The 27,524-nt window shown below is 37.9% G+C and overlaps 1 protein-coding gene across 2 annotated transcripts in view; it reads right to left on the bottom strand.

Moving 5' to 3' along the window:
- CCSER1 (coiled-coil serine rich protein 1) overlaps positions 1 to 27,524 on the bottom strand; it is a 1,500,652-nt gene that overhangs the window by 860,208 nt on the left and 612,920 nt on the right. For both annotated transcript variants that reach the window (XM_053703431.1, XM_053703432.1), the window contains exon 5: positions 6,452 to 6,575. In XM_053703431.1, coding sequence (XP_053559406.1) covers positions 6,452 to 6,575 — 124 coding nt within the window. The remainder of the gene's footprint in view (positions 1 to 6,451; positions 6,576 to 27,524) is intronic.

The raw sequence follows: 27,524 nt of genomic DNA, 5'->3' as shown, positions 1-27,524 counted from the left end.
AAGATGGCGTCCCTCGAATTCCGATTGGCTGATAGGATTCTATCAGCCAATCGGAATTAAGGTAGGAATTTTCTGATTGGCCGATCCAATCAGCCAATCAGATTGAGCTCGCATTCTATTGGCTGTTCCGATCAGCCAATAGAATGCGAGCTCAATCTGATTGGCTGATTGGATCGGCCAATCGGATTGAACTAGATTCTGATTGGCTGATTCCATCAGCCAATCAGAAAATTCCTACCTTAATTCCGATTGGCTGATAGAATCCTATCAGCCAATCGGAATTCGAGGGACGCCATCTTGGATGACGTCCCTTAAAGGAACAGTCATTCGTCGTTCAGTCGTCGGTCCGGATGGATGTTCCGCGCTGGAGGTCTTCAGGATCCTGCCGCTTCGCTCCGGATGGAAGAAGATCGAAGATGCCGCTTGCAGAAGATGTTTGCCGGTCCGGATGTCCTCTTCTTGCCGGATAGGAGGAAGACTTTGGAGCCTCTTCTGGACCGGATTATGGATCGCCAACCCCCGCTTGGGTTGGATGAAGATCTTGGAGCCAGGACGGATCGGTGATACCTGGATGGTGAAGACAAGGTAGGAAGATCTTCAGGGGATTAGTGTTAGGTTTATTTAAGGGGGGTTTGGGTTAGATTAGGGGTATGTGGGTGGTGGGTTGTAATGTTGGGGGGGGGTATTGTATGTTTTTTTTTACAGGCAAAAGAGCTGAAATTCTTGGGGCATGCCCCGCAAAGGGCCCTGTTCAGGGCTGGTAAGGTAAAAGAGCTTGTAACTTTTTTAATTTAGAATAGGGTAGGGAATTTTTTATTTTGGGGGGCTTTGTTATTTTATTAGGGGGCTTAGAGTAGGTGTAATTAGTTTAAAATTGTTGTAATATTTTTCTTATGTTTGTAAATATTTTTTTATTTTCTGTAACTTAGTTCTTTTTTATTTTTTGTACTTTAGTTAGTTTATTTAATTGTATTTATTTGTAGGAATTGTATTTAATTAATTTATTGATAGTGTAGTGTTAGGTTAATTGTAGGTAGTTTATTTAATTATTTTATTGATAGGGTAGTGTTAGGTTTAATTATAACTTAGGTTAGGATTTATTTTACAGGTAAATTTGTTATTATTTTAACTAGGTAACTATTAAATAGTTCTTAACTATTTAATAGCTATTGTACCTGGTTAAAATAATTACAAAATTGCCTGTAAAATAAATATTAATCCTAAAATAGTTATATTATAATTATAATTTATATTGTAGTTATATTAGGATTTAATTTAAAGGTAAGTATTTAGCTTTAAATAGGAATAATTTATTTAATAAGAGTTAATTTATTTCGTTAGATGTAAATTATATTTAACTTAGGGGGGTGTTAGTGTTAGGGTTAGACTTAGCTTTAGGGGTTAATCCATTTATTAGAATAGCGGTGAGCTCCGGTCGGCAGATTAGGGGTTAATAATTGAAGTTAGGTGTCGGCAATGTTAGGGAGGGCAGATTAGGGGTTAATACTATTTATGATAGGGTTAGTGAGGCGGATTAGGGGTTAATAACTTTATTATAGTAGAGCTCAGGTCCGCTCGGCAGATTAGGAGTTAATAAGTGTAGGCAGGTGTCGGCGACGTTGTGGGGGGCAGATTAGGGGTTAATAAATATAATATAGGGGTCGGAGGTGTTAGGGGTAGCAGATTAGGGGTACATAGGGATAACGTAGGTGGCGGCGCTTTGCGGTCGGAAGATTAGGGGTTAATTATTTTAAGTAGCTGGCGGCGACGTTGTGGGGGGCAGGTTAGGGGTTAATAAATATAATACAGGGGTCGGCGGGGTTAGGGGCAGCAGATTAGGGGTACATAAATATAACGTAGGTGGCGGTCGGCAGATTAGGGGTTAAAAATTTTAATCGAGTGTCGGCGATGTGGGGGGGGCCTCGGTTTAGGGGTACATAGGTAGTTTATGGGTGTTAGTGTACTTTAGGGTACAGTAGTTAAGAGCTTTATGAACCGGCGTTAGCCCAGAAAGCTCTTAACTCCTGCTATTTTCAGGCGGCTGGAATTTTGTCGTTAGAGCTCTAACGCTCACTTCAGAAACGACTCTAAATACCAGCGTTAGAAAGATCCCATTGAAAAGATAGGCTACGCAAATGGCGTAGGGGGATCTGCGGTATGGAAAAGTCGCGGCTGAAAAGTGAGCGTTAGACCCTTTAATCACTGACTCCAAATACCAGCGGGCGGCCAAAACCAGCGTTAGGAGCCTCTAACGCTGGTTTTGACGGCTACCGCCGAACTCCAAATCTAGGCCCTAGATTCTAGCTAGATTTATAGAGCCAGAAATTGGACAGGCCTGGAAAAAAAACAGTATGAAGCCTCCCTTCTAACAGACTGTAATAGAGCTATTTGGTTAAAGGGACATGAAACTCAAAAACATTATTTTCTGATTCAGACAGAACATACAATTTTTTAAAAAAGTTCCCAATTTACTTCTATTATCAAATTTGCTTCATTCCCATTATATCCTTTGGTAGGTCTCTGGAGCACTAAGTGGCAGAAAACAGTGCAGCCATATAGGATAAATTCTTGCAAGGATGCTGTCATATAGTGCTCCAAACATGTGAACACCCCAGAGCACAAGGACAATTTTATAATAGGTGTAAATTAGAAAGTTGTTTCAAAATGCAAGCTCTATCTGAGCCATGAAATAACAAACATGGGGTTTCATGTCCCTTTAACCATAAGATTTAGACTTGCTTAATACTGGTTATAAATACATACACAGAGCATTTATAGATAACATGCTGCGGCATGATTAAATAAATGGTGCTTTAGTGTAATTGTGATAGCCAGCAATGCAGAAGTGCCCCAAAGTTAATAGTGTAAATGAAACACATCAGTTCTTCAAACAGATGAAATGTACTGTCAAAACATATCAAATTGACCAAGCATGGATTTAACTTATTACATTAATCACAGCTTAAAGGGCCAGTAAACCTAGGAAATAATGTTATATAATTCTGCACATAGTGCAGAATTATATAACATTAGCTTAGCTCCAGATTTAAAAAGTGAATAGTTAAAAAGATATCACGCAAAGAAAACAGAACACCGCTCTTGGCTCTACCGAGCGGGTCTGTTTTGTTTCTGCTAAGCGCATCACGGGCACGCTGTCTATTCACAGCGAGCCTGATCGCGCTATTAAAATCAACGTAGGTCGCTCCCGCTCTGGTCTGGTATAGAAAGCGAGCTACATTGATTTTAATAGCGCGATCGGGCCGGCTGTGATTAGACAGCGTGCCCAGATGCACTTAGCAGAAGAAAACAGACCCGCTCAGTAGAGCCAAGAGCGGTGTTCTGTTTTCTTTCCGAGACATCTTTTTAACTATTCACTTTTTTAAATCTGGAGCTAAGCTAATGTTATATAATTCTGCATTATATAACATTATTTCCTAGGTTTACTGGCCCTTTAAAGGAGCATATAAGAACATAAAGAGAAATGCTGAGACAATGAGATATATTTTAGTGTCCTACAGATATATATATATATATATATATATATATATATATATATATATATATATATCTAAGTAAATGAGAAATACAACTGAGTCAATGGTGCAAAAATAAGTGGGTTTACTGAAAAAACTCCAAAGCCTGCAACAACAGAGAAGCCCACCCACAGGTCTGTGGTACACATAGTTCATGTTTAACTACCTGGAGGCTTTGCTGGTAAAGCAGCAAGAGTGATTCTTTTCTCTTACCTTGGCTCTCCCACATTTACTTGGATCAAGCAAGAAGAAGCAACAGCATTTATTTTAAGGTACTTTAGGAAACATTCGTCAGAACTGAGATATATTTTGAGCATATTGTTGACATGCATCAAAAATTGTAGATATCATTTTATAGGTGACATCAAAGGGACTGCAGGAGAGATGCATCTGATGTCGGCTCTCAAGGACATGCATCTGCTCTAAGGCATCATTTGGGCATATATTGTAGCTAGCATACAGGGGGATGTAACAGTATATATCTGACCATAGTTTTTCTCACTTGCTATTTGGCTTGCAATATGTAGTCAATAGTTTTGAAAGGTAAATTAATATTACTCTAATATATTATTATCTTAATTATTATTGATACTAATTTTCTATTTTTAAATATTTTTTTTTCCCCATGTGTGTTCTTCATTATGCCCTTTTATTCATTGTGACTTTTGAAATGACTGTAGGGATGGGTAAATTCAAAGACAATGAATGCTGATCACTTCTGAGATTCTACACAAATAATGAGCGTTTGCCAAATAATCAACATTTCATTTTTGCAAGCAAATGTTACTTTGCGTTGTATTAAATGTAACTTCAATGTCACCCCTCTGATAAAGCGTATCTGAAACGCGACCGCGTCAGGGGAATTTTTGTTATTTTAACTAGCTCACCTTTTGTTTAACAAATATGCAATGATAAATACTAGAACTTTATTTATATAGCAATGTATTGGTCCATAACGGCAAGGGAATAATATATAAGGGGAGGTGGGAATTTCTCTCAGCCCATCCAGGCGCTGCTAATAAAGGCTAGATAATATCCCCTGCAACTTAGTTGATTACATCCCACCAAGGATAGTAATTTTATTAACATACAATATCATAACTTTATAGCCAAGAATACAGCATATGTAGATCATATAAACGTGTAACGCTCCCCTTCCTACGTATCCCAGGACTGATACATTGTTAATTTGATAGTAGCAAAAACATGCACCATAATTTAACTTTGTTACAAAGGTGTAGTGTTTTTAATTATGTGACAGTGCAGCAAAAAGTTGTATTTTTTTGCTGTCTTTTTAACACATAATAAAAGTTACATTTTATGTTTGATTAATACCTTCTACATACAAGAGACCATTATATTTCTTATTTGTGTGGAAAAGCATATATGTGTGGAAAAGCATATATTTGTGTGTAAACCTATCTCTTAGTGGGTGAACCATATTAGTTCATTAATGTTCATGTTTAAGTACAACTATTTGTATTGAACTAAGCACAATTTGAATCAAGGTCTACAACTAGATATCAGCATTCCTATATATAATTTTTTCTTTTCTCAAGTAACTTCAATGTCAACCTAAAAGAAATGCGTTATTAATTTCCAGATAGACACAATTTTTCCAGTTAACCCATAATTTCACTGTCAGCCAACAAATGATAAAAATAATACAAATAACTTTCATATACCGTGGCACTATATATATATATATATATATATATATATATATATATATATATATATATATATACACATATACACAGGTGGCCCTCGTTTTGCGCCAGCTCAATTTGCTCCGTTTCAGAATAACGCCCTTTTCTCAGTCATGTGACTGCTATTAAAAAGCACTGAGAAGCAGTTCATTGATTAAAATAAGGGCAGGCCAGTAGGTGGAGCTGTCCGCTTGTGTTGCAGCAAAGATATACAAGCCAAGCAGGCTGAAATTAATCAGTGTAACCAGACCTGAGCTATTGAGCAGCTTTCATAGGAACAAGATCTAGCAGCCACTTCCTTTTTATCTTCCTGCCCAGCTGCTTAAAAATCAGGGTGCCTATAAATCAGACCAGACTGGAATGCATAGAATAGCTGCACACCCAATATTATCTAACATGCTAACAATGCAGAGAACTGTTTGCAGAAAAATGCAAGTAAAAAAATGTTTTTGTTCATTAAACTTAGTTTGATGATACAGTCTGTGCTGTGTGATTATTTTATTAGATTTATAATGCTGTTTAGCAAATGTTTTTGTTCATTAAACTTAGTTTGATGATATATTCTGTGTTGTGTGATTATTTTATTAGGTTTATAATGCTGTTTAGCATTTAAAGTCTTCCTTTCAAAGCTTTAAAAATAATGTATTAGGTGTTATTTATGTCAATTTTGAGAGGGGTCTGAAACCTAACTCCCTCACTTCCCATTGACTTACATTATAAACTGGGTTTCAATTTACAACGGTTTCTATTTACAACCATATATATATATATATATATATATATATATATATATATATATATATATATATATATTATTACTGACATTGACATTACTTTAAAGGGGCATGAAGCTCAACAACAAAAAAATTTTTTATCCAAATTTGAGAGCAAGTCTTGTAATTGTGAATGTTAATCTTGAACCAAAGCATACCACTGTTTGAGATGAACTATCATTGACTATCCATAGCTAATCTGTGCTCGTACCAATATTTATCCGCACTTTCTATATATAATTTGTGAAACTGTTTCAATTGCAGAATTTTATTTTCTTCTATGCCTTAGATAATTAATTACATGGAATTAAACAGAGAATATAGTTTAATATATTTATCATATATTTACACATTGAGTTGTTTTTTTTAAACATTTGAGATATTTGTTCATAATATAATTATTTGTACATAGCATTTCTTGTAATCATAAACTTACTTTTTTGCTGTTTCAGTCATTTTCCGTTCTTCTTCTTTAGTTTTAATTGTTTCTGTTTGTTCCACATGAGAGAGAACCACTGCTGAGCAAGACACTATAGATTGGTATGAATCCTCTCGACAAACTGCAATGATAAGGAATTATTTATCTAAATTAGCAGATTATCCAAAAAGTGACCTACATGATATATGAAGCACATATTGTATTATTTCTTCTTTATGTAATGTTATCTAGCAATATTTTATTATTATTATGATTGTTATTATTATTATTTTATTTGTAGAGCAGTAGTTTTGCCTGAAGAAATAGCTTTGTTTAGCAGAGAAACACATTGCAAATAAATCTGTTTTTATATCATTTGAAGGTCTCCTGGGTGTGCGCTCACACTTGTTTGTCTAAAGGGAGACATTTATTATCCTATCTTTTATCCTGCAATCATGGTATACAAAGTACTGTTAGGAGTCAGTATCCAGAATACACTAGACACATCATCAGGAGCCGACATCCAGTGATTGCCAGACGAGATTGACACCGCTTTGAACAGCGAGCTGACCGCTGAAAGTGTCAGTCTGCCTGCATGCACTTTTACCCAACAAGTGCCATCTATAAATGGGAGTATAATATTTATTTCTCATTACCAAGATTAAATTGAAGATTTGGCTACGCTATGAGGTGCCCCTTTCTTTTTTGTTTTCTGGATTAAAATTTTAGTTGTGTCTTGTGTGAGGAGGTGGCGAAATTTGGAGATTTTTTTAAGGTAGAGGCGCCAGGAATTGGCCAAAGACTGGATGTGGGGAGTGAAAGAGAGATCTGAGTAAAGTGTGACACCAAGACATCAGGTATGCAGGGTTGGGGTAATAATGTTATTATCAACAGTTAAAGAAAGTTGGGGGGGGGGTAAGGATTTTGGAAGGGGGGGGGGACTCCGTTTTGGAGAGATTTAGCTTAAGCTAGTGAGATGACATCCAGTATAAAATATTAAAAAGAAAGTTAGTGATATGAGTTAGTAAGGAAGGGGATAGACCTGGTGCAGAGAGGTGGATGTGGGTATCATCAGCATACAAATGATATTGAAAGCCATGGGACTTTATGAATGAACCCAGGTATGATGCATAAAGACAGAGCCTCGTGGTACCCCAACAGACAGTGGTATAGGTTAAGAGGATGTGCCAGAGAAGGTTAGACTAAAGGTCTGGTTAGACAGGTAGGAGGAGAACCACAAGAGGGCTATGTTGCAGATGCCAAAGGATTGGAGGTTTTGGAACAAGAGAGGGTGATCAACAGTGTCAAAAACTGCAGACATATCAAGAAGGATTAACAGAGAAAAGTGCCCTTTTGATTTTACTGTAATTAGGTCATTAGTAACCTTAATTATTGCAATTTCTGTGGAATGATGGGGGCAAAATCCAGATTGCAATATATCAAGAAGGGAGTTTAATGTTAGGAAAACGTGTACGTTCAAGCCTTTCCTGAAGTTTTGAGGCAAGGGGGAGCAGGAAAGTAGGGTGACAGCTGGATGGGGATGATGGATTGAGAGAAGATTATTTGAGGATAGGTGTGATTTGTGCATGTTTAAGGGTTGAGGAAAATAACATAATTTATGCTTACCTGATAAATTTATTTCTCTTGTAGTGTATCCAGTCCACGGATCATCCATTACTTATGGAATATATTCTCCTTCCCAACAGGAAGCTGCAAGAGTCCACCCACAGCAAAGCTGCTATATAGCTCCTCCCCTAACTGCCATATTCAGTCATTCGACCGAAAACATGCAGAGAAAGGAAAAACCATAGGGTGCAGTGGTGACTGTAGTTCAAATGAAAAAATTACCTGCCTTAAAGTGACAGGGCGGGCCGTGGACTGGATACACTACAAGAGAAATAAATTTATCAGGTAAGCATAAATTATGTTTTCTCTTGTTAAGTGTATCCAGTCCACGGATCATCCATTACTTATGGAATACCAATACCAAAGCTAAAGTACACGGATGATGGGAGGGACAAGGCAGGTACTTAAACGGAAGTTACCACTGCCTGTAAAAAACCCTTTCTCCCAAAAATAGCCTCAGAAGAAGCAAGGTATCAAATTTGTTAAATTTGAAAAGTATGAAGCGCAGACCAAGACTCCGTCTTGTAAATCTGTTCAACAGAAGCCACATTTAAAAAAGGCCCAAGTGAAAACCACAGCTCTAGTAGAATGAGCTGTAATCCCTTCAGGAGGCTGCTGTCCAGCAGTCTCATAAGCTAAATGAATTATGCTTTTTAACCAAAAAGACAGAGAGGCTGCTGAAGTCTTTTGACCTCTCCTCTGTCCAGAATAGACAACAAACAAGGTGAACGTTTGATGAAAACTGTAGTAGCTTGTAAGTAAAACTTTAAAGCACAAACCACGTCCAATATTGTGTAATAGACGTTCCTTCTTTGAGGAAGGATTAGGATACAAGCATGGAACAACTATCTCTTGAGTGATGTACTTGTTAGATACCACCTTAGGAAAAAAACCAGGTTGGTACGCAGGACTGCCTTATCCGTACGAAGGACCAGATAAGGAGAATCACATTGTAACACAGATAACTTGGAGACTCTACGAGTCGAGGAATTAGCTACCCAAAAGGAACTTTCCAAGATAAAGATTGATATCTATGGAACAAAAAAGGTTCAAACGGAACTTCTTGAAGAACCTTAAGAATCAGGTTTAAGCTCCATGGCGGAGCAACAGTTTTAAACACAGGCTTGGATCTAACCAAAGCCTGACCAAATGCCTGAACGTCTAGAATACCTGCCAGACGCTTGTGCAAAAAAATAGACAGAGTAAAAATCTGTCCCCTTTTAAGGAATTAGCTGACAACCCTTTTCTCAAAAACATCTTGGAGAAAAGATAATATCCTGGGAATCCAGAATTTACTCCATGAGTAACCCTTGGATTCATAACAATCAGATATTTACACCATATCTATGTCCAATTTTCCTAGAGACAGGCTTTCATGTCTGTATTAAGGTATCAATGACTGACTCGGAGAAGCCATGCTTTGATAACATCAAGCGTTCAGTCTCCAGGCAGTCCATCTCAGATTGATTCTATTTAGATGGTTGAAAGGACCCTGAGGTAGAGGGACCTGTCTCAGAAGCAGAGACCGTGATGGAAAGGATGACATGTCCACCAGATCTGCATACCAGGTCCTGCGTGGCTACGCAGGCGCTGTCAAAAACATCAAAGCCCTCTCCTGCTTGGTCTTGACCTCCGGAGGAAATCCCACTCCCCCGGAAGAAAAGTCTGACGACTTAGAAAATCCACCTCCCAGTTCTCAACACCTGGGATATGGATAGCTGATAGACAAGAGTGAGTCTCTGTCCAGTGAATTATTGTAAGACTTCTAACATCGCTAGGGAACTTCTGTTCCCCCTTGATGGCTGATGTAAGCCACAGTCGTGTATATTGTCCGACTGAGTATGATGTACCTCAGAGTTGCTAACTGAGGCCAAGTCTGAAGAGCATGGAATATCACTCCCAGTTCCAGAATATTTATTAGAAGGAGGGTCTCCTCCTAAGTCCACTATCCCTGAGCCTTCAGGGAGTTCCAGACTGCATCCCAACCTAAAAGGCTGGCATCTATTGTAACAATTGTCCCATCTGACCTGCGGAAGGTCATACCCTTGGACAGATGGACCCGACATAGTCACCAGAGAAGAGAATCTCTGGTCTCTTGGTCCAGGTTTAACAGGGGGACAAATCTGTGTAATCCCCGTTCCTCTGACTGAGCATGCATAGTTGCAGCGGTCTGAAATGTAGACGTGCAAACGGTACTATGTCCCTTGCCGCTACAATTAAGCCGATTTCATTCATGTACTGAGCCACCGAAGGGCGCGGATGGGATGAAAAAACACGGCAGAAATTTAGAAACTTTTGACAACCTGGACTCCGTCAGGTAAATTTTCATTTCTACAGAATCTATCAGAGTCCCTAGGAGGGAAACCCTTGAGATTGGGGATAGAGAACTCTTTCCTTGTTCACTTTCCACCCATGTGATCTCAGAAATGCCAGTACTACGTCCGTATGAGACTGGGCAATTTGGATGTTTGACGCCTGTATCAGGATGTCGTCTAAATAAGGGGCCACTTCTATGCCCCGCGGTCTAAGAACCGCCAAAGCGACCCCAGAACCTCCATAAAGATTCTTGGGGCTGTAGATATCCCAAAGGAAAGAGCTACAAACTGGTAATGCCTGTCTAGAAAGGCAAACCTGAAAAACGATGGTGATCTTTATGCATCACAATGTGAGGATAAGCATCCTTCAAATCCATTGTAGTCCTCTATTGACTCTCCTGGATCATAGTTAAGATGGTACGAATAGTTTCCATCTTAAATGACGGAATTCTGAGGAATTTGTTTAAGATCTTTAGATCCAAAATAGGTCTGAAGGTTCCCTCTCCTTGGGAACCACAAACAGATTTGAGTAAAAACTCTGTCCCTGTTCCTCTCTTGGAACTGGATGGATCTCGTACACAATGTAAGAATGCCTCCTTCTTTATCTGGTTTGCAGATAATTGTGAAAGGCGAAATCTCCCCTTTTTTTGGGGGGGAATCTTTGAAATCCAGAAGATATCTCTGGGATATAAATTCCAATGCCTAGGGATCCTGGGCATCTCTTGCCCACGCCTGGGCGAAGAATGAAAGTCTGCCCCCTATAGGATCCGTTACCGGATAGGGAGCCGTTCTACATGCTGTCTTAGAGGCAGCAGCAGGCTCCTTGGCCTGCTTATCTTTGTTCCAGGTCCGATTGTCTCCAGACCGCCTTGGACTGATCAAAAATTCCCTCTTGTTTTGCCTTAGAGGAAGAGGATGCCACACCTGCCCTGAAGTTTTTAAAAGGCACGAAAATTAGACTTTTTTTTTTTTTTTTTGGCCCTTGATTTGGACCTATCCTGAGGAAGGGCATGACCTTTTCCTCCAGTGATATAAGCAATAATCTCCTTCAAACCAGGCCCGAATAGGGTCTGCCCCTTGAAGGGAAGTTAAGTAGCTTATTTATTAAAGTCACGACAGCTGACCATGATATAAGCCATAGCGCTCTGCGCGCCAGTATAGTAAAAAAACAGAATTCTTAGCCGTTAGTCTAGTCAAATGAACAAGGCATCAGAAAACAAAGGAATTGGCTAGCATAAGTTTGTCAAATATATTCATCCAATGGAGTCGCTTAACTGTAAAGCCTCATCAAGAGACTCAACCCAGAACGCAGCAGCAGCAGTGACAGAAGCAATGTATGCAAGGGGCTGCAGGATAAAACCCTGTTGAATAAACATTTTTTATCCATTGGATCTAAAAAGCACAACTGTCCTCGTCAGAGGTAGTGGTACGCTTAGCTAGAGTAGAAACTCTTCTCTCCACCTTAGGAACTGTCTGCCAGAAGTCCCGTGTGGTGGTAACTATTAGAAAACATTCTTCTAAAAAATAGGAGGGGAAGAGAACGGCACACCTGGTCTATCCCATTCCTTATTAAAAAAAAAAATTTAGTAAACCTCTTTAGGTATTGGAAAAACATCAGTACACACCGGCACTGCATATTATTTATCCAGTCTACACAATTTCTCTGGCCCTGCGATTGTACACATTCATTCAGAGCAGCCAAAGCCTCCCTGAGCAACAAGTGGAGGTTCTCAAGCATAAATTTTAAATGTAGAAATATCAGAATCAGGTTAAATCATCTTCCCTGAGTCAAAAAAAATCACCCACAGACTAAGCATATTGTGAGGTAGTATCATACATGGTTCTTAAAGCGTCTGTATGCTCTGTATCTACCCCCAGAGCTAACTGCTTTCCTTTAATTTCAGGTAGTCTGACTAATACTGCTGCCAGAATATTATTCACCACCTTTGCCATGTCTTTTAAAATAAACGCTATGGGCGCCCTTGATGTACTTGGCGCCATTTGAGCGTGAGTCCCTGAAGCGGGAGTCGAAGGGTCTGAAACGTGGGGAGAGTTAGTCAGCATAACTTTCCCCTCAACAGAATCCCCTGGTAAAAGAAACGCTATGGGTGCCCTTGATGTACTTGGCGCCATTTGAGCGTGAGTCCCTAAAGCGGGAGTCAAAAGGTCTGACACGTGGGGAGAGTTAGTCGGCATAACTACCCCCACGACAGAATCCTCTGGTGATAATGTTTTTAAAGACAAAAAATGATCTTTATTGTTTAACATGAAATCAGTACATCTGGTACACATTCTAAGATGGGGTTCCACCATGGCTTTAAAACATAATGAACACAGAGCTTCCTCTATGTTAGACATGTTAGAACAGACTAATAATGAGACTAGTAAGCTTGGAAAACACTTTAAATCAAGTTAACAAGCAAATATATAAAACGTTACTGTGCCCTTAAGAGAAACAAATTTTGTCAAAATTTGAAAAACAGTGAAAAAAAAAAAAAAGGCAGTAAAACAAACGAAATTTTTACAGTACATGTAATAAGGTAACAGAGCATTGCACCCACTTGCAAATGGATGATTAACCCCTTAATGAAAAAAACAGATAAAAAAAAAAAAAAAAAAAAAACGACATAGACGTTTTTAAAAACAGACACAACAAACTGTCACAGCCAACAGTGGGAAGCTTCAGTTAACTGTTTCTATGCACAATTTAAGCCAGCCATGTGGAAAAAACTTAGGCCCCAATAAGTTTTATCACCAAACATATGTTAAAAAACGATTAAACATGCCAGCAAACGTTTTAAAACACATTTTTACAAGAGTATGTATCTCTATTAATAAGCCTGATACCAGTCGCTTTTACTGCATTTAAGGCTATACCAACATTACAGTGTTATCACCAATGTACGTTAAAAAACGATTAAACATGCCAGCAAACGTTTTAAAACACATTTTTATAAGAGTATGTATCTCTATTAATAAGCCTGATACCAGTCGCTATCGCTGCATTTAAGGCTTTACTTACATTACTTCGGTATCAGCAGTATTTTCTTAGTCAATTCCATTCCTAGAAAAATATTTTACTGCACATACCTTATCTGCAGGAAAACCTGCACGCCATTCCCCCTCTGAAGTACCTCACTCCTCAGAATGTGTGAGAACAGCAAATGGATCTTAGTTACGTCTGCTAAGATCATAGAAAAACGCAGGCAGATTCTTCTTCCAAATACTGCCTGAGATAAACAGCACACTCCGGTGCCATTTAAAAATAACAAACTTTTGATTGAAGAATAAACTAAGTAGAAAGCACCACAGACTCTCACAACCTCCTATCTATGTTGAGGCTTGCAAGAGAATGACTGAATATGGCAGTTAGGGGAGGAGCTATATAGCAGCTTTGCTGTGGGTGGACTCTTGCAGCTTCCTGTTGGGAAGGAGAATATATTCCATAAGTAATGGATGATCCGTGGACTGGATACACTTAACAAGAGAAATACCAGTGCTGAGAGAGATTAAAAATATGTGTGAGGATTAGAGTAAGAGTAGGAGAGAGAGTGCAGTAGTTGTGATGGGATAGGATCAAGCGGACAGGTAGAGAAGTGAGAAGAGGATATAAGGGCAGAAACCTCTTCCTCCGTAACAGGAGCAAAAACGCTGTTATGATTTCATTTCTGATGGAATCTATTTAGTTGGTGAAGTGGCTGGCAAAATCTTGAGCTGAGAGAGAAGTGGAAATTGGAAGTGTGGGTGGGGGAGTAGGGTGTTAACAGTGGAGAACAGATGTTTTGGGTTTTAAGAAATAATAGATATACGAGTAGATAAGTACTCCTGCTTGGAGAGGTTAAGGGCAGAGCTTAAGATGTAAAAAGTCGGAAAATATCAAAGCGCCAGCGAACCGGCTGGGTTCAGAATGTAAAACCAATTCCTTCACAATATGGGTTAAAACAAATAATTTATTACAAATTAAAAAACAATTTTACAAAACATAAATTCTTTACAATACTTCTGAGATAGCTTTGAAGATATAAAACATTCGTATCTAAACTTAATGTTTATGTAATGGGCAGAGTGGATTGATTACAAATCCACACAGTGTTTTACAATGGATAAAAATACAAGTACAAATGTAAAAAACTCAATAACTGAACCATTCAGTTAAACTTCTTCTGAGATGGCTTTGAGGATTTCAAACATTCGCATCTAAACTCTATGCATATGTGATAAACAGAGTGGATTGATTACAAATCCACACAGTTTTTTACAATTTTAAAAATACAAATGTAAAAACCTCAATGCCAGAAATATTCAGTTATACTTTTTAGGATATCCTTTGATCGATAACTTGCAAAATGCTGAATATAAAAATATTAATAAAACATTCTGGAAACAGACCTTAAGTAGTGTTACTGGCTTTATCAATTCGACCGGATAGGTATATATCACAAAGAATATAGAGGTACAGGCTGATCTTAAAGTAGCGCTAAGATCAGCCTGTACCTCTATATTCTTTGTGATATATACCTATCCGGTCGAATTGATAAAGCCAGTAACACTACTTAAGGTCTGTTTCCAGAATGTTTTATTAATATTTTTATATTCAGCATTTTGCAAGTTATCGATCAAAGGATATCCTAAAAAGTATAACTGAATATTTCTGGCATTGAGGTTTTTACATTTGTATTTTTAAAATTGTAAAAAACTGTGTGGATTTGTAATCAATCCACTCTGTTTATCACATATGCATAGAGTTTAGATGCGAATGTTTGAAATCCTCAAAGCCATCTCAGAAGAAGTTTAACTGAATGGTTCAGTTATTGAGTTTTTTACATTTGTACTTGTATTTTTATCCATTGTAAAACACTGTGTGGATTTGTAATCAATCCACTCTGCCCATTACATAAACATTAAGTTTAGATACGAATGTTTTATATCTTCAAAGCTATCTCAGAAGTATTGTAAAGAATTTATGTTTTGTAAAATTGTTTTTTAATTTGTAATAAATTATTTGTTTTAACCCATATTGTGAAGGAATTGGTTTTACATTCTGAACCCAGCCGGTTCGCTGGCGCTTTGATATTTTCCGACTTTTCTCATAACTTACCAGACCACTAGGGGTCACCTATCAAAGCCAAGGGCAAAATTAGTAGTAGGCGCTAAGTGATTTCTTCTCTTAGAGCTTAAGATGTACTTGTAATGAAGAAAGTTAGCTGAACACCAGTTTTTTTTTCCAGTGTCGCTTAGCATATCGGGGACATCTACGTAGGTAGCATGTCTGAGGAGTATGCCAGGGCTGAAGATGAGTATGTATTTTTTGAGCTATGGTAGGGGGTGTCAAATTGTCAAAGACCGCTGTACAAGTGAAATTATAGTGACAGATAGATTGGTCAAGGCAGGAAAAGGAGGAGATGGAAGAGCAGTGGTTTGAGAGAGTTTGAAAAATGTTTCAGAACTAGCGACCTAATGCTCCTGTGGAGTTTGATGTGAGGGTTAGAAGGATGGAGAGCAGTAGGAAGTGCTGTTATGTTATAAGTGAGTAGATGATGGTCAGAAAGAGGAAAAGAGAACTTTGTGAAGTTTGAGAGAGTGCGTCAATAGCTGAAAATCAGATAAAGGGAGCATCCATCTTTGTGAGTGGGAGAGTCGGACCATAGTTTTTTGCAGCAGGGGCAGTGGGATTGTCAACAGGGAGGGGGATCCACAAGAATGATGTCTGAGAAGAGGAAATTAGGTAGCCGGGATGCATAATGATCAAGAAATTAAGTTGAGCACTTTATATTGTAATATGGAATAAGGTAAACTGTGTGGCACTGTAATATAACACTATATGGAAAGCAAGTATTTAAATACAGAATTAACCATGAAATAGCACAATAAATCTTTAACCACTTAACAACAAGGACATACCCTGTATGTCACATGTCCTTAAAGAACCACTAAATACAGTATAATTGAATAGTTGACAAATACAAATAAAAATACAATGCAATACCACTTTCATTGAATTTTAAATGAGTATTAGAATATTTTCTAAAGTAAATTGTCCCTCCCCCTGTATCATGTGACAGCTATCAGCCAATCAAAAAATTCATATAAACTGGGCAGTTTTGCACATGGAGACTCAGAAAGTGTGCCTATAAAAATAATTTGCACATTTTGATAATGGAGGTACATTGGAATGTTTGTGGGGGTTTTCTTTTTTTTGTTGTTGTTGTTGTTTTTTTAATTACATTCTTTGGGGCCAATTTATTATGCCCTGTATTGGCCCATATACATCTGTTTTGGCGCAAGCCTTCAGGCTCGCCAGAAATAGGAGTTAAGAAGCAGCAGTCTTAAGACCGTTGCTCCTTAACTCCTACACCTCCTCTGAGGCGTGGACAGCAATCCGCCAGATCATGTACGATCGGGTTGATTGACACCCCTGCTGTCTGGCGGACATGATACTATAAGTTGATACTCAACTTAGACATGCTATTACAACATGCCTTACTCCTGGAGGCATCTGGCTAAAGCACGGTCTTGACGCTGTAGGCAAGAGCTACAATAATTAACCATTTCAGTTGAAAAGGGGATACACTTTGCATTGCATTTTTATTTTTATTTTTTTGCTACTTCCCTGAAAGTTTGGTCCTTAAATGTATAAATGTATAAAGGTTAATATCTAATTTGCTGAAAAAGTGTTTTTCAATAGCCATAATCCTCCCACCACTTATTTAGCACAATGTTTACACATAAACAAGATGTATAAAGTTCTAAGACTTGCCATACCACTATAGGTAGAACTGTTGTATGTTTTGTGCTTACAACAAACACATAACCCTTGCTTAGATACAAGGGTGTTCTCAGTCTCATTTTTATGTGAGATAAATGTCACCTGAAGCTATGTCACTCTGTCAGACTGATGCTGCAAGGTACATTTATTGTTGTTTGCTGAATGGAAAATAGCATAGCTTCAAATGATATTTATCTCACATGAAGCAATTTATTGCTGTTTGATGAATGTGTGATTTACAAGATTAAACAAGTAGTAGTTGTCTATGGTTTCACTTTGCCAGATAACTTACTTCTTGATTGAACTTGCCACACCAAATGTGTTATAAAGATTTGTCTTAGAAGATGAAGATGAGCTATCACTTTCTTGCCTGCCTCCATATATCAGCCTGTTTCTCTGCTATATACCTTACAATACAACAAGCACAGAGCCCAGTTGACTTCACTGACCACCCAGCTAAAATGTATGTCAATATTAAACTAAAATTAAAGGGACAGTTCACCCAAAAGATGTTCTCCCATTTCAATTGTTCCCAATGATCCATTTTACCTGCTGGAGTGTATTAAATTGTTTACAAGTAGCTCCTTTACCCCTATTTTGGCCTTTGAAATAGCCTGTGGTACCCCACCTATACAGAAAATGTTGATACTGGAGTCTCAGCTATTGGTAAGCCTAAGTAAACACAGCCAGCAGAAGAAATTAAACTCACTATGGGGTGTAGGATAGTTAAGTAAATAAATTATAATTTTCGATTGTTAACTCTATGTATTCAGCTCTAGTTTTTCATACAAAACATAATTTATGTAAGAACTTACCTGATAAATTCATTTCTTTCATATTAGCAAGAGTCCATGAGCTAGTGACGTATGGGATATACATTCCTACCAGGAGGGGCAAAGTTTCCCAAACCTCAAAATGCCTACAAATACACCCCTCACCACACCCACAAATCAGTTTAACGAATAGCCAAGAAGTGGGGTGATAAGAAAAAAGTGTGAAAGCATAAAAAATAAGGAATTGGAATAATTGTGCTTTATACAAAAAAATCATAACCACCACAAAAAAGGGTGGGCCTCATGGACTCTTGCTAATATGAAAGAAATGAATTTATCAGGTAAGTTCTTACATAAATTATGTTTTCTTTCATGTAATTAGCAAGAGTCCATGAGCTAGTGACGTATGGGATAATGACTACCCAAGATGTGGATCTTTCCACGCAAGAGTCACTAGAGAGGGAGGGATAAAATAAAGACAGCCAATTCCTGCTGAAAATAATCCACACCCAAAATAAAGTTTAAATGAAAACATAAGCAGAAGATTCAAACTGAAACAGCTGCCTGAAGTACTTTTCTACCAAAAACTGCTTCAGAAGAAGAAAACACATCAAAATGGTAGAATTTTGTAAAAGTATGCAAAGAAGACCAAGTTGCTGCTTTGCAAATTTGATCAACCGAAGCTTCATTCCTAAACGCCCAGGAAGTAGAAACTGACCTAGTAGAATGAGCTGTAATTCTCTGAGGCGGAGTTTTACCCGACTCAACATAGGCATGATGAATTAAAGATTTCAACCAAGATGCCAAAGAAATGGCAGAAGCTTTCTGGCCTTTTCTAGAACCGGAAAAGATGACAAATAGACTAGAAGTCTTTCGGAAAGTCTAAGTAGCTTCAACATAATATTTCAAAGCTCTAACAACATCCAAAGAATGCAATGATTTCTCCTTAGAATTCTTAGGATTAGGGCATAATGAAGGAACTACAATTTCTCTACTAATGTTGTTGGAATTCACAACCTTAGGTAAAAAATTCAAAAGAAGTTCGCAACACTGCCTTATCCTGATGAAAAATCAGAAAAGGAGACTCACAAGAAAGAGCAGACAATTCAGAGACTCTTCTGGCAGAAGAGATGGCCAAAAGGAACAAAACTTTCCAAGAAAGTAATTTAATGTCCAATGAATGCATAGGTTCAAACAGAGGAGCTTGAAGAGCCCCCAGAACCAAATTCAAACTCCAAGGGGGAGAAATTGACTTAATGACAGGTTTAATACGAACCAAGGCTTGTACAAAACAATGAATATCAGGAAGATTAGCAATCTTTCTGTGAAAAAGAACAGAAAGAGCAGAGATTTGACCTTTCAAGGAACTTGCGGACAAACCTTTATCTAAACCATCCTGAAGAAACTGATAAAATTCTCGGAATTCTAAAAGAATGCCAGGAAAAATGATGAGAAAGACACCAAGAAATATAAGTCTTCCAGACTCTATAATATATCTCTCTAGATACAGATTTACGAGCCTGTAACATAGTATTAATCACAGAGTCAGAGAAACCTCTTTGACCAAGAATCAAGCGTTCAATCTCCATACCTTTAAATTTAAAGATTTGAGATCCTGATGGAAAAAAGGACCTTGCGACAGAAGGTCTGGTCTTAACGGAAGAGTCCACGGTTGGCAAGAGGCCATCCGGACAAGATCCGCATACCAAAACCTGTGAGGCCATGCTGGAGCTACCAGCAGAACAAACGAGCATTCCTTCAGAATCTTGGAGATTACTCTTGGAAGAAGAACTAGAGGCGGAAAGATATAGGCAGGATGATACTTCCAAGGAAGAGATAATGCATCCACTGCCTCCGCCTGAGGATCCCGGGATCTGGACAGATACCTGGGAAGTTTCTTGTTTAGATGAGAAGCCATCAGATCTATTTCTGGAAGTTCCCACATTTGAACAATCTGAAGAAATACCTCTGGGTGAAGAGACCATTCGCCCGGATGCAACGTTTGGCGACTGAGATAATCCGCTTCCCAATTGTCTATTCCTGAAATATGAACCGCAGAGATTAGACAGGAGCTGGATTCCGCCCAAACCAGAATTCGAGATACTTCTTTCATAGCCAGAGGACTGTGAGTCCCTCCTTGATGATTGATGTATGCCACAGTTGTGACATTGTCTGTCTGAAAACAAATGAACGATTCTCTCTTCAGAAGAGGCCAAGACTGAAGAGCTCTGAAAATTGCACGGAGTTCCAAAATATTGATCAGTAATCTCACCTCCTGAGATTCCCAAACCCCTTGTGCTGTCAGAGACCCCCACACAGCTCCCCAACCTGTAAGACTTACATCTGTTGAAATTACAGTCCAGGTCGGAAGAACAAAAGAAGCCCCCTGAACTAAACGATGGTGATCTGTCCACCACGTCAGAGAGTGTCGTACAATCGGTTCTAAAGATATTAATTGAGATATCTTTGTGTAATCCCTGCACCACTGGTTCAGCATACAGAGCTGAAGAGGCCGCATGTGAAAACGAGCAAAGGGGATCGCGTCCGATGCCGCAGTCATAAGACCTAGAATTTCCATGCATAAGGCTACCGAAGGGAAAGATTGTGACTGAAGGTTTCGACAAGCTGATATCAACTTTAGATGTCTCATGTCTATCAAAGATAGAGACATGGATACTGAATCTATCTGAAAACCTAAAAAGGTTACCTAAGTCTGAGGAATCAATGAACTTTTTGGTAAATTGATCCTCCAACCATGATGTTGAAGAAACAACACAAGTCGATTCGAATGAGATTCTGCTAAATATGAAGACTGAGCAAGTACCAAGATATTGTCCAAATAAGGAATACCACAATACCCTGTTCTCTGATTACAGACAGAAGGGCACCGAGAACCTTCGTAACAAATTCTTGGAGCTGTAGTTAGGCCAAACGGCAGAGCCACAAACTGGTAATGCTTATCTAGGAAAGAGAATCTCAGAAACTGATAGTGATCTGGATGAATCGGAATATGCAGATATGCATCCTGTAAATCTATAGTAGACATATAATGCCCTTGTTGAACAAAAGGCAGGATAGTCCTTACAGTTACCATTTTGAATGTTGGTATCCTTACATAACGATTCAATATTTTTAGATCCAGAACTGGTCTGAAGGAATTTTCCTTCTTTGGTACAATGAAGAGATTTGAATAAAACCCCAGTCCCTGTTCCAGAACTGGAACTGGCAAAATGACTCCAGTCAACTCTAGATCTGAAACACATTTCAGAAATGCTTGAGCCTTCGCTGGGTTTACTGGGACACGGGAAAGAAAAAATCTCTTTGCAGGAGGCCTTATCTTGAAGCCAATTCTGTACCCTTCTGAAACAATGTTCTGAATCGAAAGATTGTGAACGGAATTGATCCAAATTTCTTAGAAAAAACGTAATCTGCCCCCTACCAGCTGAGCTGGAATGAGGGCCGCACCTTCATGTGGACTTAGGAGCTGGCTTTGATTTTCTAAAAGGCTTGGTTTTATTCCAGACTGGAGATGGTTTCCAAACTGATACCGCTCCTGAGGATGAAGGATCAGGTTTTGGTTCCTTGTTGTGACAAAAGGAATGAAAACGATCATTACCCTGGAAAGAAAGGGAAAGCAGAGTAGACTTAGAAGACATAACAGCATTCCAAGTCTTAAGCCATAAAGCTCTTCTAGCTAAAATAGCTAGAGACATATACCTGACATCAACTCTAATGATATCAAAGATGGCATTACAAATAAAATTATTAGCATGTTGAAGAATAAAAATGCTATGAGAATTATGATCTGTTACTTGTTGCGCTGAAGCTTCTAACCAAAAGATGAAGCTGCAGCAACATCCGCTAAAGATATTGCAGGTCTAAGAAGATTACCTGAACACAAGTAAGCTTTTCTTAGAAAGGATTCAATTTTCCTATCTAAAGGATCCTTAAGGAAGTACCATCTGCCGTAGGAATAGTACGCTTAACAAGAGTAGAGACAGCCCCATCAACTTTAGGGATTTTGTCCCAAAACTCTAATCTGTCAGATGGCACAGGATATAATTGCTTAAAACGTTTAGAAGGAGTAAATGAATTACCCAAATTATTCCATTCCCTGGAAATTACTTCAGAAATAGCACTAGGGACAGGAAAAACTTCTGGAATAACTACAGGAGATTTAAAAACCTTATCTAAACGTTTAGATTTAGTATCAAGAGGACCAGAATCCTCAATTTCTAATGCAATTAGGACTTCTTTAAGTAAAGAACGAATAAATTTCATTTTAAATAAATATGAAGATTTATCAGCATCAACCTCTGAGACAGAATCCTCTGAACCAGAAGAACCATTATCAGAATCAGAATGATGATGTTCATTTAAAAATTCATCTGAAAAATGAGAAGTTTTAAAAGACTTTTTACATTTACTAGAAGGAGAAATAACAGACATAGCCTTCTTAATGGATTTAAAAACAAAATCTCTTATGTTATCAGGAACACTCTGAGTATTAGATGTTGACAGAACAGCAACAGGTAATGTAACAGTACTTAAAGGAAATATTATCTGCATAAACAGTTTGTCATGACAAAACAGTACAAACAACAGCTGGAGGAACAGATACCATAAGTTTACAGTAGATACACTTAGCTTTGGTAGCTCCAGCCCCAGGCAGGGATATTCCAGAAGTATCTTCTGACTCAGCTTCAACGTGGGACATCTTGCAATATGTAATAGAAAAAACAACATATAAAGCAAAATTGATCAAATTCCTTAAATGACAGTTTCAGTAATGGGAAAAAAATGCCAGTGAATAAGCTTCTAGCAACCAGAAGCAAAAAATCAATGAGACTTAAATAATGTGGAGACAAAAGTGACGCCCATATTTTTTCGCGCCAAAAAAGACGCCCACATTATTTGGCGCCTAAATGCTTTTGGCGCCAAAAATGACGCCACATCCGGAAAGCCGACACTTTTGGCGCAAAAGAACGTCAAAAATGACGCAACTTCCGGCGACACGTATGATGCCGGAAACAGAAAATAATTTTTGCGCCAAAAAAGTCTGCGCCAAGAATGACGCAATAAAATGAAGCATTTTCAGCCCCCGCGAGCCTAACAGCCCACAGGGAAAGTCAAATTTTTAAGGTAAGAAAAAAATGAATTATTCATATGCATTATCCCAAATATGAAACTGACTGTCTGAAATAAGGAATGTTGAACATCCTGAGTCAAGGCAAATAAATGTTTGAATACATATATTTAGAACTTTATATAAAAAGTGCCCAACCATAGCTTAGAGTGTCACAGAAAATAAGACTTACTTACCCCAGGACACTCATCTACATGTAGTAGAAAGCCAAACCAGTACTGAAATGAGAATCAGTAGAGGAAATGGTATATATAAGAGTATATCGTCGATCTGAAAAGGGAGGTAAGAGATGAATCTCTACGACCGATAACAGAGAACCTATGAAATAGACCCCGTAGAAGGAGATCACTGCATTCAAATAGGCAATACTCTCCTCACATCCCTCTGACATTCACTGCACGCTGAGAGGAAAACCGGGCTCCAACCTGCTGCGGAGCGCATATCAACGTAGAATCTAGCACAAACTTACTTCACCACCTCCATAGGAGGCAAAGTTTGTAAAACTGATTTGTGGGTGTGGTGAGGGGTGTATTTGTAGGCATTTTGAGGTTTGGGAAACTTTGCCCCTCCTGGTAGGAATGTATATCCCATACGTCACTAGCTCATGGACTCTTGCTAATTACATGAAAGAAATATAAGATAAGGAAGCAAGTGTGTGTACACACAGTGATAACATAATAAGATCTGATATTACCTGAAGCTCAACCCATTGTAATAGGATGTGGTTTAAAAGAATAAAACCAGCTACTTCATATACACAAATAAACCTAAAAATGCAATTTCTCATACATTTTATACTCTGCAGCTGGAATAACAAGTCATGCATTGAAAATACATTAATATAAAAGCAGTGTACTGTCCCTTTAACTAATAATATCATTTTGACCAGTTTTTGTTTCTCAAATTATCATTACATCAATTTATTCTAAAGCAGGGTGGATAAAAATCAATGATTAAAAAAAAAAATCAGATTTCTTTTTATTTAAAGGGACACTAAACCCAAATTTTTTCTTTACTTATTCAGATAGAGCATGCAATTATAAGTAACTTTCTAATTTACTCCTACTATAAATTTTTATTCGTTCTCTTGCTATCTTTATTTAAAAAGTAGGAATTTAAAGCTTAGGATACAGCCCATTTTAGGCTTAGCACCATGGATAGTGCTTCTTATTGGTGGATACAGTTAGCAAACCAATAAGCAAGCATAACCCAGGTTCTCAACCAAAAATGGGCTGGCTCTTACACTTTACATTCCTGATTTTTAAATACAGATAGCAAGAGAAAGAAGAAAAAATTATAATAGGAGTGAATTAGAAAGTTGCTTAAAATTGCATGTTCTATCTGAATCATTAAAGAAAAATGTGGGTTTAGTGTCCCTTTAAATAAGATTTATTTTTATTTTTATTTAAATAGGATTTTTAAAACTAAAATGTTTTTTGAGGGAAAATCTATGTATGGTTTCTATTTAAGATTATCTAAAGCTTATTCATACTGAAAAAAATAGATTTGTTTTTAATTACATAGCAAGATGCAGTATAACAAAGCTTTCACAATGAAATGAAAGATGGAACAGAGCTAAAAAAATTTGCAATATACACAGATGTAAGAATTTTATGTCTGCGTTTAATTAAAAAAACAAATATATAGGACACAAATATATAAAGTGGTAATATATATATATATATAAACGCGTCGCATTTTTAATAAAGAGATTTTTTAGACATACACTTGCTTTCTTCTATGAAGTATTTTATATCCCTTATATTTTGCTAACATGATTATTGGCACCAGAGCGAATTCCTATATCTTCCTGGAGGATTCAGTCTACTGGGCGACTGTTTGGTTCCAGTTTGCTGTTTATGCACCCACAGGTGCTTTGGATTCTGTAAGTAGGATAGCTCATTTCACCATTGTGTTGATCAAACGGTACTTGGCGGTTTACACATTTTGTGTCCATCTAGGAATCTGCTAACAACCATTACCTAGGACAATGCTTGACCCCTGAAGTGTACCAGTGAGCCGGACCACTGAGAGGCTCCAGTCTGCTCCACTAGCACCAAAGGGTGCAGCTCGTTTGTGAGTATTCATTTGTCACAGGTGTGGATTTTATATTTTTGTTTTTGGCTGTACTAGGCCATGTTTGGCGCCTCTGTGTTCTCTCTTTTTCCAATATATATATAGTGCAATACTGCACAACACTAATATAGGAACCACAAACTATATAATAGCTTATACACAAGTAAAAAAGCTTTCAATATAAAATACAAAATAAAAATACTTGCACTTAAAAAAAGTGGCGATGGTCCGCTTGACCGCTAGATATAATTTGAAAACTCCCAAGCTGCAAACCAGAAACTAGATATCGGCTGGCACCGCGTAGTAACACCACTACGCGTTTCAAGGATTACTCCCCTTCCTCAGGTGAACTTGAATTACTGGAGTGCAGAGGGGGTTAATTTTATAGCTCTAAATTGAAGACGATTTTTCAAGTCTAAGTATATCTAATGTATTGTTTGCAATTTTGTTTAGATCATAGCGGCAAACATTTCACATCGCAAGATGCTTTATATTCATGGTTGGCTGTGATGTTTATTTATTTTTATTTTTGTTAATTAATTCCATTAAATCCATTCATAATGTCATGCTCTCCCAGAGGTTTCTGTCAGATTATTTTGGGAAAATGGTTTTGTAGTTCTCAAAACTGTGAATTTGTGACTGCAGAAATAACATGCCCCTTCTGCACAGTAAGATGTAATAAAATAAACATAGAGAGTTGAGAAATAGACCTTAAGGGGACAGGCAGAGCATACAATTTCCAGATTTACCTCTATTGTCAAATTTGTTTCATTCTCATGGTATCCTTTGTTGAAGGAGAACAATGCTCTACAGGAGCCTAGCTGAATACATTGGGTGAGACAGTGACAAGCAGCTAGCTCACAGTAGTGTATGGCTTCTGAGCCTACCTATACAGGCTTTTCAATAATAGATACCAACAGAACAAAGCAAATTAAAATTAAAAATTGCATGTTTTTTATGAATCATGAAAGTTTAATTTCCACTTCACTGTCCCTTTAATGTCATTGCTCCCTTGCAAATCTATGTACAAGGAAAAAACCCATACTAAGTTTCAAGAAGCTCACTGAATAGAAGATTATTTGGACCTAAATGTGAGGAGGGGCAAGCATTAAAAATTAAATATAAAATGTTAAAGTTACTGTTTTATTTAAATAAAACGATTTAAATTATTATTAAGGTAATGGTTATTTTTCTTTAGTTAAATAAAATCAAGTCAATCAAGTACGGCTGAAAAGTTGATAAAAAATAAATAATTAACCTATTAAACTAGAGATGGTTCACCTCCCAATAAATAAAATAAATATATATACTGTACATATAAAACAATGGTGTGTGTGTTTTTGTTTTATAAACTTTATTTAGTAAAAACAAGAAGCGGTTATCCTCATATAAAATAAGAACCTTTTGTATATTTATACCACTTTGATGTAAACGTAGGGGCTCCTATGAGCCTCTACTCAAATAAGTGCACATTACAACAGTGATCAGCGGGTGATTAAAACTTTATTTAAATGAGGGGCTTATTGGCTTTATAACAAGGGGTCATGGGGGTTTCTAGGATTTTGATGGCCTATTATAGGTGTAAATATATTAAAATATTTATGTTTTTATTTTGTATGTTTTTTTCAACGTGTGCTGAAACTTTATATGCACACACACCATTTGTAAGACCAGGCAACTGCCTTTCAAACAGTGGGCTTTGAGTGTTTCTGGGGCTTAAGGGAGCAGAGATTGAGGGATTTAATATTTATCCCTACACCCAGCTCCCTTAAGCTCCCTTACTGTAGCCTGCACTTCCAGGTTTCTGGGGGTGCTGACGTGGTCACGCCCATATGTGGTGACATTGCCCTTAAAAGGGCATTTAGCTCTTTTGCATTGCCCTGAAAAGTGCATTTAGCTCTTTTACGAATAGCCCAAACCCTAAACTAAAAAAAAAAAAAACACCCAAAAAACATTAACCCACGAAGATCCACTTACAGTTGCTGAAGTCCCGCTTAAAGGATCTTCATCCCGGCGGCTCCATCTTTATCCAGGGGGCAGGTGGCTCTATCTTCATCCTGACTTGAATAGCCAATAGGATTTCAGTAGCTCTCATCTTATTGGCTAATTTGAATTTCCAAAATCAGCCAGTAGGAATGCAAGGGATGCCATTTTGAATTGCGTACCTTGCATTGAAGATTCAGTATATGGCGGCGACCGTATGAAGTGGATGCTCCGTGCCCGATGTCTTCAGGGTGGACCCGCTCAGCGCCGCCGGGATGAAGATAGAAGACGCCACTGGGATGAAGATAGAAGATGCCACCTGGATAAAGATGGAGCTGCCTGCCGCCTGGATGAAGATGGAGCCGTCTGGATGAAGATCCTTCAAGCGGGACTTCAGCAACTGTAA

This window comes from Bombina bombina, chromosome 2 (assembly GCF_027579735.1).
Source record: "Bombina bombina isolate aBomBom1 chromosome 2, aBomBom1.pri, whole genome shotgun sequence".
NCBI classification, from domain to species: Eukaryota; Metazoa; Chordata; class Amphibia; order Anura; family Bombinatoridae; genus Bombina; species Bombina bombina.
Note: the sequence above shows the minus strand (reverse complement) of the source record. Positions and strands in the feature narration are given on the sequence as shown.